This window comes from Pogonomyrmex barbatus, unplaced genomic scaffold (assembly GCF_055798465.1).
Source record: "Pogonomyrmex barbatus isolate J1 unplaced genomic scaffold, ASM5579846v1 scaffold1, whole genome shotgun sequence".
NCBI lineage: Eukaryota > Metazoa > Arthropoda > Insecta > Hymenoptera > Formicidae > Pogonomyrmex > Pogonomyrmex barbatus.
The window spans coordinates 14,071,535-14,090,402 of NW_028297098.1; the positions used below are offsets into that span (position 1 = coordinate 14,071,535).

Consider the following 18,868-nt stretch of genomic DNA (forward strand, 5'->3'; position numbering starts at 1 on the left):
CTAATAAATTTATTTTATATCAATTCTGCAATTTTACTTTCTAATAGATTTGATAAACTTGGAATAAATTTTTTTAGTGATTGTGTTGAACAGAATTGTAACGTCTTGTTTATAAGTTCTAATTTTCAATTTATATATTTTACAATTAAATATTTGTTTAAAATTCGATCATAATTCATTCAAATTTTGCTAAAAACTATTTAGACAATGTATTTACTTTTTTAAAAATTCCTATATACAAAAAAAGTGGAACTTTTCTTTTCAATTATTTTGAAATGTTAATATCTCAAATTCATCATGTCGCACTGTCATTAAAATTTATTACTCACGAATCTTATTGCATAAATAAGCAATTTACATGACGGATTCTAGTATAACTTTGTACATAACGTAATTTTCATAATAGTGTAAAAGAAAAAAGAATGAGACATAATAAAATAACCGTCATTAAGTTAATGGACGTCAGGGCCGAAAGAGTCAAGCTTGCAAACTTAGGGCATTCGTACATTCGATAACTCAACGTATTCTTTTTCAAACAATAGTATAAACTGTCTCGTAACCGTCGTTGTTAGAAAAAATAAAAAAAATTCCTTTTTCCATCTCTCTCTCTTCTCTACCCCCTTCTCTCTCTCTCTCTCTCTCTCTCTCTCTCTCTCTCTCCCTCTCTCCCTCTCTCCCTCTCTCTCCGTCTCTACATTTTCCATCACTCCTTTGCGCGCCTACCGAGGCATGCAGATAACGTTGAGAAGAGAGACTACCTCTACGGTTACTGTTCTACCGACAGCCCCTCGTGGCACGAAACTCTCTTAGGGTCGGTGAAAAAGGCCGGTAGGGAGCGAAGAAAAGGCGCGACAAGGGAGCGGGACACGGGAGCAAGGGTTCGCCGGGAGAAGACAATGCCGAAGAAGAGGCAGAAGAAGGAGAAGAAGAAGAAGAAAAGGAAGACGGGCTCGATTCAGTGTTCTTCAGATTAGAGCCTCTCCTCCTATTGTTTCCCACGTGTTTCCTTCTCTTTCTCTCTCTCTCTCTCTCTCTCTCTCTCTCTCTCTCTCTCTCTCTCTCTCTCTCTCTCTCGCGCGCGCGAGAACCTGTCTCGTTAGAACGCGTTCTCTCGAATCCGAACGGCCGACGCGCATCCCTAACTCTAATCTATCGCGAGAGCACCGAAACACAGGAGCGAACGAGTTAGACGCATTTCCGAAGGAAAAAAGAAATCCCGAAGAGTGATATTTTATCCGCGATCTGTGAGTCTCTAGAAATTAAAATCAAATTGGACGGATCGAGATCGAAAACCGAATTGAAGAATTAATAATCAAACTTCAACTGAGAACTCGGAATAAAATTCGCGGGTTAAAATCGAAATTCGAATTATCCGAAAAACAGAGAGGGAGAAAGAGAGAGAGAGAGAGAGAGAGAGAGAGACACGCGGGAAAGAAGCCGATAAATTACTGCTAGCCTGATTTGCAGAATCGCGCGCTCGCGCCCAGGAAATAGGTTTCTCAAGGGGAATGCCTGTAGAATGCCTTTCCAGGTCTTCCAGGAAAGCAGCTCTAAACAGACGATGAATAATTCGCTCGGCCGTTAAAACGGCAATCAATCGGGCGAGCGTAACGTTGCACTCTTATAAATTGCCTTTATTATGCCGTCGCTATTGTTGTTCGTGCTCGAATTCATCTAGTAATGACTAGATAGGTACGTGCGCCTCATTGCTGGATGTCATTTGCGTTTAATTGCGTCCACCGTTATCGTCGCTATCGATCGTCATACGAGGGAAGGAGGGGGAGGGGGAGGGGGAGGGGTCAGGTGCATTAGTCGCGGAGAGCTCCTCGTGTCTTTCTATTTACTTTCGCCAGATGCATCCCCCTCATGTGCAATATTCCTAAGCTAGCTACGGATGATTTACGAACGTTCATTTCGCGACACTTTCTCGTACGGATTAACTCGCCTACGCGTCGACTACTTGAAGCCTCGTGCCGGGTTGATTTTCGTCTTACGTCATATTCAAATTTAATTGCCCGGGAACGGCGTAATTAATAATTTCGAGAAATCTAAATTTGCGCGCGAGAGAAATTGGACTCTAAATTTGCGGAAAATTTCGGACCAGTCTTGGACTCGAGAGTCCAACTTTACTAATCGAATATATATATATATATATATATATATATATATATATATATATATATATATATCGCGAAATATATTCGCGCGGTGACGACGCGAAAATTTCTTCGACGTTTTCTTTCGAGAATTGACGCGTGCAATAAATACGCGGACGCGCCGCGTATAATTAATGACGTCTTTCCTCAACGTCAAAACGCTTGATGTCGCGCGCGAGAATGTAGAGTCTTACAACGGCCGGCACACGCGTGTCGTCTTCTTATATACGCTGGAGGCGCAATGGAAAAAAAAAAGAAAAGGAAAAAGAATCGATACGGCCGTGTCGTTTCCCTGTCTCACAGAGCTTATCAGCGAAGTTACATCGCGCTGCCGCGAGCTATGCTTATGTTTTTAACAGCGCGATCAATACCGTTCCTGTCCCTGTCCCCGTCCGCCTAAGAGCGAATTTTTGAGTTTCTAAGTTGGAAAGATCGAAGGTGGAATTTGCTTAGTGCTGGGTTAGCGCAAGAAGTTTGTCCGTAATTCTATTTTCTGTTTTAAACGAAGTTAGAAGTCCATAGTTGGTCAGAAAAGTTTTTCCAGACGGTAAAGACACGTATGACGATTAATGGCGGAGACCCAACGATGATTAGTTTCATCAATAGGAATTATTTTAAAATTACAATTCTTTCTTTTCGGTCTCGCGTGATAAACGCATCGAATTTTGAAGTAATTTAACAATTAACATTCCGCTTCATCCGAACATCCAGGTGAATAAATTCGATTTGATTCCATCTCTGATTTAAAAGTGCGATTGTTATGTCATTCTAGAGATAGCAAAATAATTCATGGCGGGAAAATAAACGTTTTTCTTTTGCGTGAGTCGAGAACTTTTTGCTGAAATTTCCAAAACAAGACCGTAGTGTGCTCCGAGGAAAATTATCAGAAAGTTAATCTTTACAAATTGGCTTTTAGCTCTTGTTCAGCTCTTGTGACATAATTATTTACACGAGACCTCGTTACGGCATCGCATGATATCGCCAAATTAGAAGCCGATCATCTCGCGCGTTCCTTACTTTAATCTCAAGCAACAAATGATAAATTTCCACGTCGGATTTAACTGAAAATCAGCACGCGCGTTCATAATTTTGCAACCTTATCGCTCCTCGCGCATACTGGAGGATTGGGGGATCTCGCGACCCTAATTAAGAGTTCGCGACGCCCGCTCCCCTTCCATTTCTCTTTGCTTTCCTCGTGCATCTTCGTCGGCCAAAGTGACGTAGCTTTCGCACGACGATGCGGTTTCCACGCGGTGTTGTCGCGCAGCACGCGCCGAAACGCGACACCCGGCGGTGTGGAGAGGCCCTATGCGTGCTCACATGTCGGGCATAGCACGAATTTGCCCCCGCGTGTCCCGCGTGCTCGACGTCGTTCCTACGGGATGTCCTGTCGGCTCGCAGGGAACGCGCCCGCACCCCTTCCCGCTCTCGTTCCCCCTTCCCTCCTGCCGCCGCTGCCGCCGCCGCCGCCGCCGCCGCCGCCGCCCGTTTCCGTCCCCGGCGCTTTTATTCCCTCTCCCCCCCCCCGCGAAATTTCTGATAAATCTCGATGGACTTCCTCGGTCTGTTGTCCTCCTCCTCCCTCCCCCCTCTTCCCCCTCCCTCTTCCCACCTTTTCCCTCTTCCGCGGGCTAAATCGAGTTTATCGATATATTTATTTTTAAAGCGACACCCGAGTCCGGTTGACGGGCGAGTTTGCGCCCGTGGAACGGGAGTTTCCCCCTCTCCCCCTCCCCCCCCCGTTGGGAATGGAAATGGATTAAAATCGAGTATCTCAACTTGTTAAAATCTTATTTGCACGTTCGCGATTTGATGCGATGCCGGATTTTAGTTTCTATCCTCTAGGATCCTCGGGTCTTTCCAAGTTCCCGAGTTCCCCGAGTTTGGATCTTAATTCTCTCAACATTGAAACAAATTCGTCAATTTCGCACTCTTAAATTTCTCTATTCTTAACTTTATGAAATCCTATTTTCCAGAATTTTGAATCCTTTCGTATTCTCCATTAACGAATCCTTGAGAACGTTAGATCTCTTTAATCTTTAACTCTCTATAATCCAATGAATCTTATAATTAAGAATTTAAACGTCCAACTTAAACGTCAACACAGAAAAAGTCGACATTATTTTTAAACGCCAATTTTTTTTTTAATCCCAAAACCAAAGCTAGAATTTTTAGATCGGATTTAACAGGGGAAGAGGTCATTCACTAAAAATGTGGGTTCTGTCGGCCGGCGAAGAGAAGGGGATTCAAGGTGCAGATGTCATATCAATGAACACCTTTCGTCGTACAGCTGTTACGCTATATGAGAGCCGATAGAACTCAACCGTAGGTTTTTATGCCACACGGTAAACTTTTCTGACTCGTGCGCTCAAACGCGACGAAACGATACTTCGCCATATCTCGAATGTACAGAGTGAAACTTCGAAAAAAAGAAGCACGCCTGAATATAATTTTATCGCGTTCAAAAATTCAAGAATATAATACGGAAACGAATATTCTAATTATCCTTGCGAGATAAACAATAAGATAAAAAAAAAGAAAAAACCTCTGGCAATGCGCAAGGAAAAATTATAACCAAGGCCCGTAAACTAGGATTTCGCATTTTTACGGAGAACCTTTTTGCTTCGTACAATGAAATAATGTATGATTTTGTTCGGTTCAAAAATGCAACGATATAATCCAGAAACAAATATTTATCTAATTATCCTTTCGCGGGATAAACAATACAAAATAGTAAAAAAAAAATAGTAAAAAAATAGTAAAAAAAAAAATAATAATAGAATCCGACAATGAAAAATATAGTAATTGTTAACTGGGAGCCGTGAATTAATATTTCGCATTTTTACGGAGGACCTTTCTGTTTCATACAACTGAAACAGTCTACGATTTTGTTGCGTTCAAAAATGCAATGGTGTACAAATGTCCACCTAATTATCCTCGCGAGATAGGCGGCCGATGCGATGAAGAAAAAAAGAAAAAAAGGAAAAGAAAGCGCCTTCGACGATGCGCAAGGAAAAATCGCAATCGTTAATCGGGGGATCCGTGAATTAGGATTTCGCATGTTTGCAGAGGAGATCTCTCTGCTCCACGCGACGAAATGATCTACCCGATAATTTCGGTTCGCGGAATTCGGCAGATGCGCGCCGCCCGTAAAATGGAATGGAAAATCGCCCGCATGCCGTCCGCGACAACTTGGTGCCGGGCTGACCGAGTGACTGAAATGTCGTTTTCGCCTCGCTCGTGTTTCATTATACATCCCGGGGACGAGATGCGTTCGCGCGCGCTATTGCGTCGCAGGAGAGAGAACCCGATAGAGGCCCCGACGCCGCGCCGCGGGCATGGACGGGTCGAGTTGAGTTTCAAGTAGATCATTGATAAACGAAAGGTGACACTGGTATGTTTTGTGATAAGCGTTGCTCTCCTGGAACGACGCCTCTTAATCGCGGCGACGACATCGCACGCGAGCGAAATATATTTTTATCATCCGCGAATTCGACCGACCGGGTCGAAATCGCCGGAAAGCTCGTTTCTCGAGTTTCGTACCACTTCCGGACTGGTACAATTATTTTTCCGCGAATCACCTCAAACTAATCTCCTCTCCCTTTTAATCACGGGCGTGACCTTGAAAATAAATTCTCGATTAATATTTATCGCTTGAATTCCGATAGAAGCCCGTAATTCCTCGGAAAATAGACTTAGAAAGGTGTAAACATAAATTTTTGAATAAACATTTTGACCTAAGGTAAAGAGTGCACTTTATAAAAAATGTAGTACACATTGTTCCGTCCGGAAAGTTAAAATTAAAAATGCAAATATCTATAAGAAGATTTCTCTTTATTTATTTAAAGTACAATCCTGTCCATTAAGAGAGAAAGAGAGATACAAAATTCGAGAAGTAGAATTGAGCGGAGATTCGAGTGACTATAGCCTCTCGAAAACACTAGAAGCCCTTCTACGATCTAAAGACGGAAAGGCTGTAGAAGGAAGACCATAGAATTTCCATCGTGCGATGATTAAATATTAATAATCGTTATAATATTAATAATCGTTCGACTATTATCGTAGCTCCAAAAGTAGCACATCCTGCTTTTTGGCATACGTATTTCCGTAAAGTTTCCAGACGAATTTCTCGAATACCGCTTCCACCGGCTGACTCATCCACCACGTCACGCATGCGATATACGGGGTGCCCGGGCTCGATCGCAGCTCGAATCTTTCTGATTCGATCGAACGAGTCCCCAACCAATCTTTTTTTTTTAAAAAAAAAAAAGAAAGAAATAAAATAAAAATCCTAAAGGTACGCGTCTCCACAATTTTCATTAAAGACATGTTTGTGCGAATTTTCATCCGAAACGAAAACACGAGATCCCGCGATTTGCTGACGTCTCGAAAGCAGTCCGTCGACATACTTTAACTTTCAACGTTCTCCAGCTCATAGTTTACGTACAAGTCTCAATTTCAAGACGAAAGACATCGTGTACGCTCGAGACATCCCGTATATGTATGTAGGCCACACACAACGCACGCAACACAAAGTCTCTCTCTCTCTGTCTCTCTCTTTCCCCCCTCTCTCTCTCTCTCTCTCTCTCTGTCTTTCTCTTTCCCTCTCGTATTCACCCCTGCGGGACTCTCTGTCTCTCTTTCATCTACCTCGTTCTCTATCACATAGACGTAGTAGAAACGGAGTGTTCAGTGGGAACCAGCTTTCTGTTGTACAACGCATACACGCCGTAGTTCGCAACTGTTACGTACGTGTCCCGCGTACGTACTGGGTGGTACGGAAAGAGAAAGAGAGAGAAAGACAGAGAGAGAGAGAGAGAGAGAGAGAGAGAGAGAGAAGGAGAGGAAGAGTGAGACGATCCCATGAAAAAAGAAAATTCAGAAACGGAAGATGCCACGTGGTGAAATCTTCGTGAAGTACCCGTCATTTTTGTTCCATTTCCTACTGATACTCTTTTCTCTTTGCAGAAATCGAACTCGAGGCTTAATCACTACGACGCGTGATAAGATGATAAAAAAAATCCGTTTTAGAATTGTTCAAGAATTATAAAATCGGTCTTTCAGATCGATAGGTTGCTCGGGTGAAAAGATATCGATAATGAATAAGACGACGAAAAGTTGTTCAGGTCAACATTCTCGGAATGAAATGTTATATCGATTTACATTATTTTCACACACACACACACACACACACACACACACACACACACACACATATATACACGCGTGCGCGCGTTGAAAACACATTAAAATCAACGAGCGATTAGCGCTAAATATGAGAATCTGGATCGAAAGTGGCAAGAATAAACGTTGGTCGGAATATTGACGCGCAATATTGAGAGCAGCCCCGTACAATTTACAGCAGCATATTTAATCAGACGAATATAAAATGTAACTGGAGACTTTTAATACTTTTAAAAGGTTCATATGCGACATAAGCGCGACTCCCGTGAATAATTCTTATCACGCGTTACAAACGGCACTTTGCGATGTCAAGAAATTGACACGTTGAATCGGTTTCTCGAACATCGATCGATATTAAAGCAGCCGCAAAGATCGCGAGTGAACGAACTCGATGGAATAAAAAAAAAAAAAAAAAAAAAAAAACAAACAAACAAAGTAGCCGTTTATTCGTTTTCCGTCCCGGATCTCTGGTGGTTTGCATTAATTCGTGTATCTCCGTAAATTTTCCTCGAAAGGCATTTTTCTCTCTTTTGCAGAACGGTTCGCAACTTTTTACACTTCCCCGAATCTTTACGCGAGAAGAATCGCCAGGACGACGTCTCGATAATTTTCGCGAGCTCGCCTCATTTTTTGTTCTTCGTCTCGAATCTATGTGTGTAGCCCTCTTCGTCTCTCCCTGTCCCTGCCTATATAAACTTTGCAAACAGTTTTCCTTCGTCGTCGTCATCGTCGTCGTCGTCATCGTCGTCCGAAGATGATCGTCGACCGGACGCCAACATGGAAGATACATCTAAAAGGGTTCTCGGAAAATAGGGAGAAAAAAAAAACTGCGAGTTATACGCAGCATCGGATTCGATCTCCGTCCGACCGAAGCCGAACGGCGTACCTCGTTCGCGTACGCGAAAATATAAATGTCTCTATCTAACCAAACGGATAGACAAAACGCACCAACGAAGGAAACTCCGCAAGTTTTGCTTTTATCGTTTCCTCGTCTCTCTCCGATCGAGGATTCGCCCGCGAGAGAAAGACCGCGCGCCTTACAGATTGCGAGGATCGTTCCCGCTCGCGTTGTAATCCACATCTCCATCGCAAAATCAGTCGGCCATTGCAGAAATGGAAATGGTGTGTGCGTGTGTCAATTTCTTCACGAGTAAAAACAATAATTTTTCCGAGAAAATGAGAAAATAAGAATTTTCTGAGGAAAAGTCGAGGAATTTATAATTTATTAAACAGAAAAAAAATAAACGATCGCGTGTGTCTCTTTTTAAAACGTGTCGATAATGCGATAGATTTTTGCAAAATGACACACGCGGTATAATTATTAATTATTGAACGAAATCCTTTCATCTTTCTGGCACACTCATCTACTCTGTAATGGGCACTCTTTTTTTGCAAAAAGTCGGTTTTCACGCGCCCGGAAACTCTCCTCGCATCCTGTATATTTCGCTGCGATTGAACGCTAAATTTAGTTGGTTTTCCCCCCCTCCCTGTTTTTTCGTTTTCTGTTTTACTAGGGACAACAACCTACGACCTCGAATCACGTATCCCCATATCCCATGTCCCGCTTTTCCCGACAAAATATATTTTTTTGAGATACTCAAACGCTTGTGGAATTCGTAGAAATCGACGTGGCAGTATCTTTGACGAACGAATTTTTCACTATTCGGCTATTGTTCCATCAACGGTTTAGTACAAATTTGAGAGAGAACATTTCAACAGAAATATGAGACAACTGTTATGTTTTCGAATATCTGGAATAGATCTCGTCGGAATAATAATCTATAAATCCAGATGTAATAACAAAATTATGAAGATTATCGATAATAAGTTGAGGATTTTTTTTCCTTCTTATAAGAAAGAATCAAAATCCCAATGTCTCAAATTTCTATGTAATCCAATATTTCAAACTTTTCCGCTGCCGTATGCCAACGTTGGATGATCGATCGATTCGGCAAAGATACCGCTACCATTAGTCACATTTTAGTTACTTTAGTTTTACCATAAGTTACGTGAGCCTTAAGTCAATGTGTGACGCCCCGTCTTATGTTGTATGATTTCTTTCTTGAAGTGTGCTTTTCCGTTTTGTGACCTTGTCGTTTCTGTTCCGTTGAGCAAGAGGAAGAAGACGCAAGCGCACATGTGGGTTCAATCTTAACGAAATAGAGCGCGGAATTTTCGTAACATTTTCTTGAAAAAAAAAAAAAAAAAAAAAAAATCGATATCGTCACCATCGTGAATTTTTCCAATTGAATCATTAAAATTCCCCGATTCGTCGTGCAATCGTGCTCCGTTCGAATTATTTCCGCGCCGTTCCTTTCCTGGCTCGCAAACCGATCGCTTTTAACTTACGAATTCACAGATGTTGGACTCGGGGATATTTTTGACGCGCGAATTTTCGAACAATTAGATTTTTAGTTGCGTAGATTTATGGATATTCTCGGCTCTTCAAAATCCATCCGGATTTACGAATCTTACGGATTTTGGATCTTTGGATTCTCGGATACTTGGATTTACGACGCGTTAAATATTCTTCAAGCCGCGAGGCTCTCGGATTTTCAGATTCACTTTGAGACGCTTTGTTTCAATTGACGTGAATTTTATTTTATTTACATCCGCGGAAGGTCCCGGCTTTGGCCCCTTGTGTCTCTCGAAGGTCCAAAGAGAGGCCGTCCCTTTGACGAATTTAATACGTAAACGATCATCCCGCTTAATCCGGAGGTTTGCGAACGCGAGCATGCGAGGGAAGGAACGGGCGGGAACGAAACTCAGGAGGGACAAACAGAGAAAGAAATTATAAACGGGCTAATGGTTCGACGATACCAAATAAGACTGATGAGAAGTGTAAACGCAAGGTGTGTGTCTATCGGTTTGGTTTTAGCCCTGAGCAACTGCTCTGAGAGCGGAGGCGAGCCGGACGCCATGCTGGACTTGCATCACCCAGGAACCGGGATCGACTCGCACCATCCGCAGTTTCACAACTCCTATGGTAATATGAAATTCATTATAATAAGTAATTAATCTTATTTTCTCGCGGGATCGCGATCGGCCTTTCTCGCACGTGACGTTCGCGATGTGCGCGCTCTTCAAGTCCTCGCGTCGGCGTTTCTCGCTTTCGGCGCGCGTTTTCTTTCGCTTGTCCTCCGTTTCACCACGACGCCTAAACATCTCGTCGTCAACAATAACAACAACAACAACAACAACAACAACAACAACAACAACAACAACAACAATGGCAAACAAGTTTCCACCACCGCGAACACTCTCGACTCAAGAAATGGGATTCATCGTCCGTCGTGGAGAATTATTCCTCCGTTGATCCTCCCCTCTCTATGTTATTTAATAAGAAATGCTCGTTACTATTATATTTCGTTTCTTTAATTTTTATTTCTACTGTCATCCACTATTTAAAGAATTCCACTTTACCCGTTGGATAAAACACTCGGGCAAATTAATTTATCTTTGCGCTTTTCGGATTTCTTCGTGTTTTTTCAAGTCGCGAGATAAAGCACGGAATAATACAACGCTCTTTCCTATGACTTTTTAATAATTCCTCGACACAAATTGGATCACGAATTTCCGTCATTGGACCGAGCGAAATTAATAATGACGGCAGCTGTTCCGCATGAGACTTTAAAGAGCTCTCTTGCTCGGCGTGTCAAGATTGATGGATTCCATCAATTTTGATTGTCGATTCGCGGTTTTTCGAGCATTGCCTTAATAGCGTTACTGTTTAAACGTGTTTACGGGAATACAATTATGATGTACAAGGGGATTGGAGAAAGCGAGAATATCTTGACGATTTCTCTCGGAACGTTCTCGCTCGCGAAACACTACAGTCTAATATCGAAAAGTCTCAGCGCTGATAAAGCATTTTTTTTATTACGCGCAGCTTTGTCACGGGGATCGCGTGTCGAGGACACAAAATTACTCCACACACGTGGCAACATACGAAGCGTATTTCTCGTATGAATTAATTATCTGTAACTCGACTTTACGTCCCGCTGAATAAAAGTCCGCGAGTCCGTAACAACGCGATGTCCATCAACCCTAGTTAATTTATTACTTTTATCCGCTCCTTGGAAATTTCCCTACGTTCCGCGCGGTAACCGTCGCCGGCTTTTCGAATCGAAGCCGTAAGTCGTAAGTCGTGGAGTTAGCTCGCCTTTTAATTCGCTGAAGCGATTCGCGCGCGCGGCACGCGCGGGGAAAGAACAGAATATCGTCGTATTCGATCCGCGGCCGAAACAGATGTCTCCGATGGAGCCGATGATTAAATGAGGAACGGCTCCTTATCCGGCGCAATCGAATTAATTAATTGATCCCTGCTGCTTTTACATCGATCTAATCCGTTCGGATGGATTGTTGAATAATGCGCGATCCTAATCGAAATCGACGCGCGCTATTTCGATCCTTCCGAGCCGACAGACGTGAATTTTGAATAAATTTCAGAAGAAAGCGCATCTCGATTACACGGCACTTCGAACCCCCCCGATCGGTTCTCCCCCCTCCCCCCCCCAGATTAATCGACGCGACTTCCGATGGATTTTTAAACCGATCCCACCGCGATTGAATTTATAGACGTATCTATGGGGGGGGGGGGGGGGAGAGGAGGAGTCGATATGCATTTCGCGTCCGCGACGTTCCGCTTCGACTAATATTTTCATTCATTCGGCTAATCAAAAAGATGTAGAGAGCAATTCGTTTGCATTGGATTCCGGAAGTGCGCATGCCGCATGTCGGGAATTTAAAAAAACGATCTCTCTCGTCAGGTTGAAATTATGCATTCGCGCGCCGTTTCCCCTCGTGGTATTCGTATTTCGACAATTATACCGCTCAAAATATCCGCCGCGGATAAAAATCTAATCGCGAGGAGCATTATCTCTCGGCTTTCGCGCCGAAACTCGTAGTTGCCAAGTCTTGCGTTAGGTTGCGTTTACGTTTTACAGTTACAGTTACAGTTTACAGTTTCAGTACTCCATAAAAGGCAGAATCGATTGCGAATTTCTCGAGGATTTCCAAAGTTTGAAAGCACGAAAGCTCGCAGCCGAAAGCTATCGCAGCTTTATCTAAAGACGCAACGCAAGTTTGGTCCACAGCCGGGGCGCGCATATTATATTATTCAGAACGCGAAGGAAGGGTCGCGCGATGCGACGTAACCCTGTGGAGTCGCGCCCTCGCGAGGGCGACTAAGCCTCTCGCCGAAGGGCGAATTAAACGCCAGCGAATCAAACTCCTCGCGATCAGGAACTTTCGGAAGCGGCAAATCCGTTGCAACGTCCCGAACTTCGGACTGATTGAACGCGACTCCGCACGGGAACGAAGGCACCGCGGGGAAAACTCGAAAATTAAAAAAAAAAAAGAGGAGAGCGAGAGAGAGAGAGAGAGAGAGAGAGAGAGAAACGAAAAGGAAGAAAAAAAAAGATAAAAAGCGTAAGAAATGGGGGGGGAAAGGGAGGAGATGAAAGAAGGCGGAAGAGATCGATGCGTCGTCCTCCGAGTCGCGAACGCGAATAACGTCGCGGGAGTATCAGTCGACGGAGGTAATCTCGCTACTTCGGCGGCTCATTGAAATCCCACGCTAAATTTCAATCTGACGTGTACAAAAGTCGGGCCCTTTCCCTCCCTATCACCACTCCTGTCCTCCCTTCCCCTCCCCCTCCCGTCTATCTCGCCCCATCCCGAGTCAGTGCTTCGAGACTCCGTTATATCGCAGAGACGTAGGACTCGAGCTCCAGGCAACGGTCCATTTCCGCGATCCTCATCTTCCCCGGCTTCTTCCCTCCTCTCCCTGTCACCCTCCCGCCGAGCACACACGACGTCTGGACCAACGTACGCGGTGTATACGGGGTGTCTCCCCGGAACCCGGAGTCCTCGCGGAGTCTTGAATAAACTTACGGGGGAAAATGTCTAAATCTATGTATCGGGTTCTTGTAAATATTTGAACAACGGATTGACATAAAATTACAGACTCCTAGAAGGATTCGAAGATCGAGAGGAACGCGAGGAGAGAGTGCGGTACGATTGATTTATGCGATATAAAATTTTATTGAAATTTCATATACACACACGCTGAACGACCTGACGCCACGATCCTGCCAGTTTGCGAAACGGCTCAGAATTGTACTCGTCGTAAAACCGCGCTTTCGATAAATTAGAAATTAAACATTCATTGGTGTTCGATACAATTTTAAATCCCTCGTCATCTCGAGTGACATCGTAACTCTAAGAATTCCTGAAATTAAGAATTTTGAAATATTATTTTCTACCTTTTGAGCGCTTAAATCATTATTTGGTAATTGTTCTTTTTTTTTTTTTTTGAATTTCGAGTTTATCAAACTCGTCTTAACTTTCGCGTAACTTTTGAAGGAAACGATGGCTAATTTTTGGACACCGTGTATGTCCTACACGCAGCGATCTCTCTCTCTCTCTCTCTCTCTCTCTCTCTCTCCTCGTCTCCCTGAAGTCCTTTTAAGGTCCCCTCGCTTCCCCCTATATGCAGTGCATTCCTAACGTCCGTTTCCCTCGCCAATACTGAACGCCGTGGTATCGGTTTGTATACACACGGATGGTACGGATACATAGGGCGATACCTAATTAAACTTGGGGAAAGCGACTAGGCACATTAGACTTTCAGCGCCCGAGAAGAGAGATAGAGCCTTCTTGTCCCCCTTTTCGCGACGCCATATTAAAACCACAACCCTTAAAGATACATCCCTTTCGCATATGTCTCAAGGTTTTCACTCGCAACGAAATTCCTTAATTTTTCAAATCGATAACATTAATTAACATTAAACATGAGAAAAAAATACATATTATATATTGACAATATTGTATATAGATATTACGTTTTCCACAATAATGATAATAATACTAATAATACTAATAATACTAATAATACTAATAATAATAGATATAAGTACATAACCAACGGTTATATTAACAATTGATACGTCGATACAAGGCTATCTCTCTAAGATAAGGGTTCTTCTTTCCTTTTAACGCAATGAATACTCTTTTTTTTCTTCCTCTACCGCCCTTACGCGCCTTCCCCATCCCCACGAAGGAAAAGAGCTCGATTCTTTTTAGATGATTTTTCGTACGCTTCCTTGACGCTCTCGCGGTTCAAGTATTTATTGTCCGGCGACGTTGAAGGGCTTCGACGAGATGAAACAAGAGGGTGACGGCTGAAAAGGGGGACGACGGCTACGCGGCTTTTGTTCGGACGCGGATTGAAATTTAGCGTAGAATTACAATGAGTCGCCGAGGAAGCGGCGAGATTACCTTTCTCAGCTGATGCTACCTTCGACGAGGCTCGCTCGTTCCTGCCATGTTGTCCGATTTATGCATGAAAGGGCCGCATCTCGTCGGCCGGCAATCGGCCTTTTTCTTTCCCCCTCATTTTTCCGCCCCTTATTTCTCCGTCAGCCAGCCGGACCGAGCTTATCCGTTATTAGCCGAGCCTCTGTTATCAGCAGAATTCCTCTCAATAACACGCGGCTTCTCTTTTGTAATTAAAATAGCCTCGTACACTTATAAAATTATATTTATCAAAACAGGCTGCGCGCGCGCACACACGCATGCGAGATGTCAGAGTCCGTGCGTTTCCTAAAAAAAGAAAAAAGAAAAGAAAAAGAAAAACAAAAAAAGAAGACGCGCTAATGGAAGGCATAACACGAAACCTTCGAGATCTCGCGGGCCAGCTCCGCGAGTAAAGTTCTTAATCGCGAGATCCGAAACTTGGCCTCACTCGTGCCGTAATTACTTCACAGCCTCGTGTCGCGAGGTCTTAAAAAAAAAATCCGACGTTATGACGTAATAACGATGCGGTACCGAGATAAGCGGAAATCCGAAGTCGCGATACATGAATGATTTTCATCAAAGCTATGCAGGATTTGTTTCGTGCGATACATGAATGATTTTCGAACGACTTTTCCACGGTGGGAGGGAGCTTCTTTGTCCCGTCTCCGATCACCAGGTCCCTCGCTGCGGCACGGCTAAAAGCGAAACGACGGGTGCATTTGTTCCCCATCTAGGCGCGTTTCTCGCCGATCCCATCGGCATTATTTGGATGGGCAAAATCCCCGCTGGTCCCCCAGGGGCAAGATTCGGCGAGAGTCTTTAAAGCGCAGCTTCGGATGGGAATGGGCAAGGCGCTCGCTGCGAACTACCTCGGCATCTCCGTGGAGTAATTACCTCGTTACTAATGAAACTAATTGCTATCCTACCCGGCGCGCCCTTTGATCTAGAGCCCGTTTAAAGATTTCACTGTAATCTCTTAGTGCCTCCCCCCCCTCTCTCTCTCTCTCTGTCTTTCTCCCTTCGCCTTGTCAAATGCACGCCCACCTGCGTAATGCACCTTCCGCATTAACCTTTACGCCGCGTCGCACGTGCGGGTACGCAAAATCGAGAATTTGTATATAAAGAATTATTCACCCTATATTAATAGATTTCAGAGCGAAGTAACGAGCAAAGTTCCGCAATATTTACTTGACGACCAAGTTCCGCGATATTTATCTTCTCTTTATTTCTCTTTGAAATTAATAATGAGAACGATCAAAAAGAATTAAAAAGAAAAATTTGAAACATTTTTACTAATGAATTTTAGAAAATAACATATTAAATTAGATACGACTGAAAAAAAATTAGATTTCGATAAAATTGTATTTTTGTTCGATGACACATGATTTCAATATTCAATAATTTAAAAATGAACTTTTTAAAAATAAATATTGTCTTACTATTGTCTAGTTCAAAATATTATTACAATTTACAATTTTCTTTATTTTGTAAAATCCATTATTAGAAATGCCCGCGATTATTTTTACGTCTAATTATTAAGGAAATTCTACTTCAACAAACAAATGAACAAAAAGGTATTACAGCCTAAGCGTTATTTCACAATTAAAAGTTGAAAGACATGCGGTCGACCGTCTATAGGGGGTTCCGGTCCCTCGTGGGAAAGTCGAGGGATGCTCGGCGAAAAGTTTCGGAAGCGAACCCGCGTTCTGCCTAATAAGATCAATTTTTCGATAACGAAGTGTTTTGTGTTCTCACTCGTACGAGGGTTGAAAATCGGAGGTGGTAGTTCGGCTCGATGGTGCGATGCTTGTCACCGCTTTAAAATCTGTATCCGAAAGTCGCTAATGCTGTCCTCCAGACAGTCCCCCGTGTTTCCTGGATATCGGAGAGACAGTTGACTTGAGTGTGGAACGATCGGAAACTGTTAAGACACGATATCGGATGGAGGGTCGGCAGATAAGGCAGAAAAAGCGACATGCTTAACTTCGCAGCTCCTAATTTCCTCGTCATTTACTCTCAGTTATTTACTCACATATGCATATCCAAGAGAGAAGACGATTTAGAGGGAGAAGGGGGGTTCTATCCGTCCCCTTGAAATTAAAAAAAAAAAATTAAATTTATAACTTAAAAAAACCGAATATTTTTTTTGTTCAACATCAGGAACATCAGGAGATACTCTAAAATATCTAAAAAAAAAACAATTCATTAACGTAAAAAATTGTTATATATGCAACGTTAACGAGAATTGATAACCCTTCTTTCGCCGAAAGAAATCGCCGATGCATAAATTACATATTCGCGAATACAAAATGTGAAATTTAAAACTGAAAAGCATTTAAAATTCACAAAAGCATTTAAATTTCACAAAATCGACATGGATGTAAGAAACGTCATTCATTTCATCATGAATACTTAATTATGTAAGTCCACATAAGCACCTCGGATGTTTTTAATCGCATAATTGCCTTTTTTTTTAATCGGACCGTTCGTTAAGTTTAGTGTGTAATGTACGCATTGTCATTGTCGAAGCGTCTGAAAGAAAAAGACAAGTCATTTCGTGGCGTCGCGAAACATCGCATAATCGTGAGATGTCTTTGTTAGGCTGAGCCGGAAGCCAGGAAATCGGGGGCATTAGTTTATCGGTGACGTCCCCGGGAATGCATTCCTGGCGCCCATCCATTCTTGTCGATTTTCCTCGGCGTCGCGTGTATCTAATGCGAGGAACAAACGTCGCTGGGACGAGATACGAGCGATTTTTCATTTTCGTGCCCCACTAAATAAATGCGCTGGAAGCTCCCGAGAAGAGTAGGAGAGAAAGAGAGAGAGAGAGAGAGAGAGAGAGAGAGAGAGAAAAAAAGGGAAAACGAAAGAGAGAAGAGTGTTCGTCGAGCTGTGTTCCGTAACGTTCGTGAATTTACTACGTAAATTTAGTGACCAATTCATAGGACACGAAAGGACGAGAGTTATGAAACCCTTGCAGGAAGCTTTTAAGGAAAATTAATTTGCGAAGAAAACGCGTTCGCGCGCGTTTTTCGGGGGAGGCGCTTCCGGCTCGCAGTCACGATGAATGGCGAGACCGTCACGTTGCTGCCGAGAATGTGCCTTTTTTTTTCCTTCTTCAATCACGAGAGTCACTTATCGTCACTTTGTTGCCGAGTGAATCGGCGCCAAGTGACCCGAATGCTAAAATAAACGGACCAATGACCAGCCCGTAACCCTCCTAGATGAGACATATCAGACGTCAATCAGAATCGCTTAATGCACCGCGATTCAGGATCCCGCACACCACCAAATGATACATACGGATTTCTCTTTCCAATCGCGTTTCGATTCAAGCGAGCCAATAATTTGGCACCGAGTTAGAATACCGACGACGAATGGACGACCGACGACGCTGCTCGTCATTTCTTTCTCGTAAAGTGGAAAACTATCGGGAACGTCACGCGCATTAGTCGCGTCCGTCACATTTTTTTTTTTTTTTTTTCATCGCGAAAAATAAGAGACTGATTAATAATTCTCGTCAAGCGAGAAACGAGTCGCGTCGAGATCGATCGGCAACGCGAGAGGATCCGAGAGATCCGAGATCCGAGAGAGAGAAAGCGGCGTGCCGAATTTCCACTCGGCGTGTTAACATAGTGCTCGAATTCGAAAAGGCGGAAAGAGAGGGAGGGAGGAAGGAGAGAGGGGGAGGGGATGCAGAGAGAACAATGAATTATTTTTGATCTCTCCGTTACGTGAATTCCGCGCGTTCGGAAAATCTCGCGAATATACATCGCCTTCATATTAGCTTTGTTTACATGGCGGAAGGTAATTAGTCGAGAATCGACGATTTTTCACGAACGCCGCGCTCGCGGAAAATGGAATTTCAATGATTGCCGACAAAGTCAATCAAGCGCAGAATGTAATTATTGCTGAAATAAAAAAAAAAAGAATGAAGAGTGGGGGAGGGGGGATGAAAAAGTAGTACGCATCGAAAATCACGCGTGTTATTGCAAACTGCGCCATTTTATTAAACAAATTAAACGATTTAATGATGTGTGCGCACGCGGGCGCAATCAATTGTTTTGTTGCAATTTTCGTTTAATCTGACGCGTTTCTTAATAATCGATATTAATCCCGAATAATCAACAAAAATTACATACGATTTTAATGTCGCCTCAAAATTTCATATTTTCAATGAAACAAAATTATTACATTACACAGTAATTAATATCAATATTACACAAGCA

At 43.1% G+C, this 18,868-nt stretch overlaps 1 protein-coding gene across 2 annotated transcripts in view; it reads left to right on the forward strand.

Moving 5' to 3' along the window:
• Positions 1–18,868, forward strand: part of LOC105424226 (uncharacterized) — an 82,780-nt gene that overhangs the window by 4,742 nt on the left and 59,170 nt on the right. The window contains exon 2 of one of the 2 annotated variants that reach the window (XM_089080207.1): positions 10,219–10,326. The exons of the other annotated variant lie outside the window; for it this stretch is intronic. Within the exon in view, the coding sequence (XP_088936333.1) occupies positions 10,219–10,326 (108 nt within the window). The remainder of the gene's footprint in view (positions 1–10,218; positions 10,327–18,868) is intronic. 2 annotated transcript variants of the gene reach the window in all.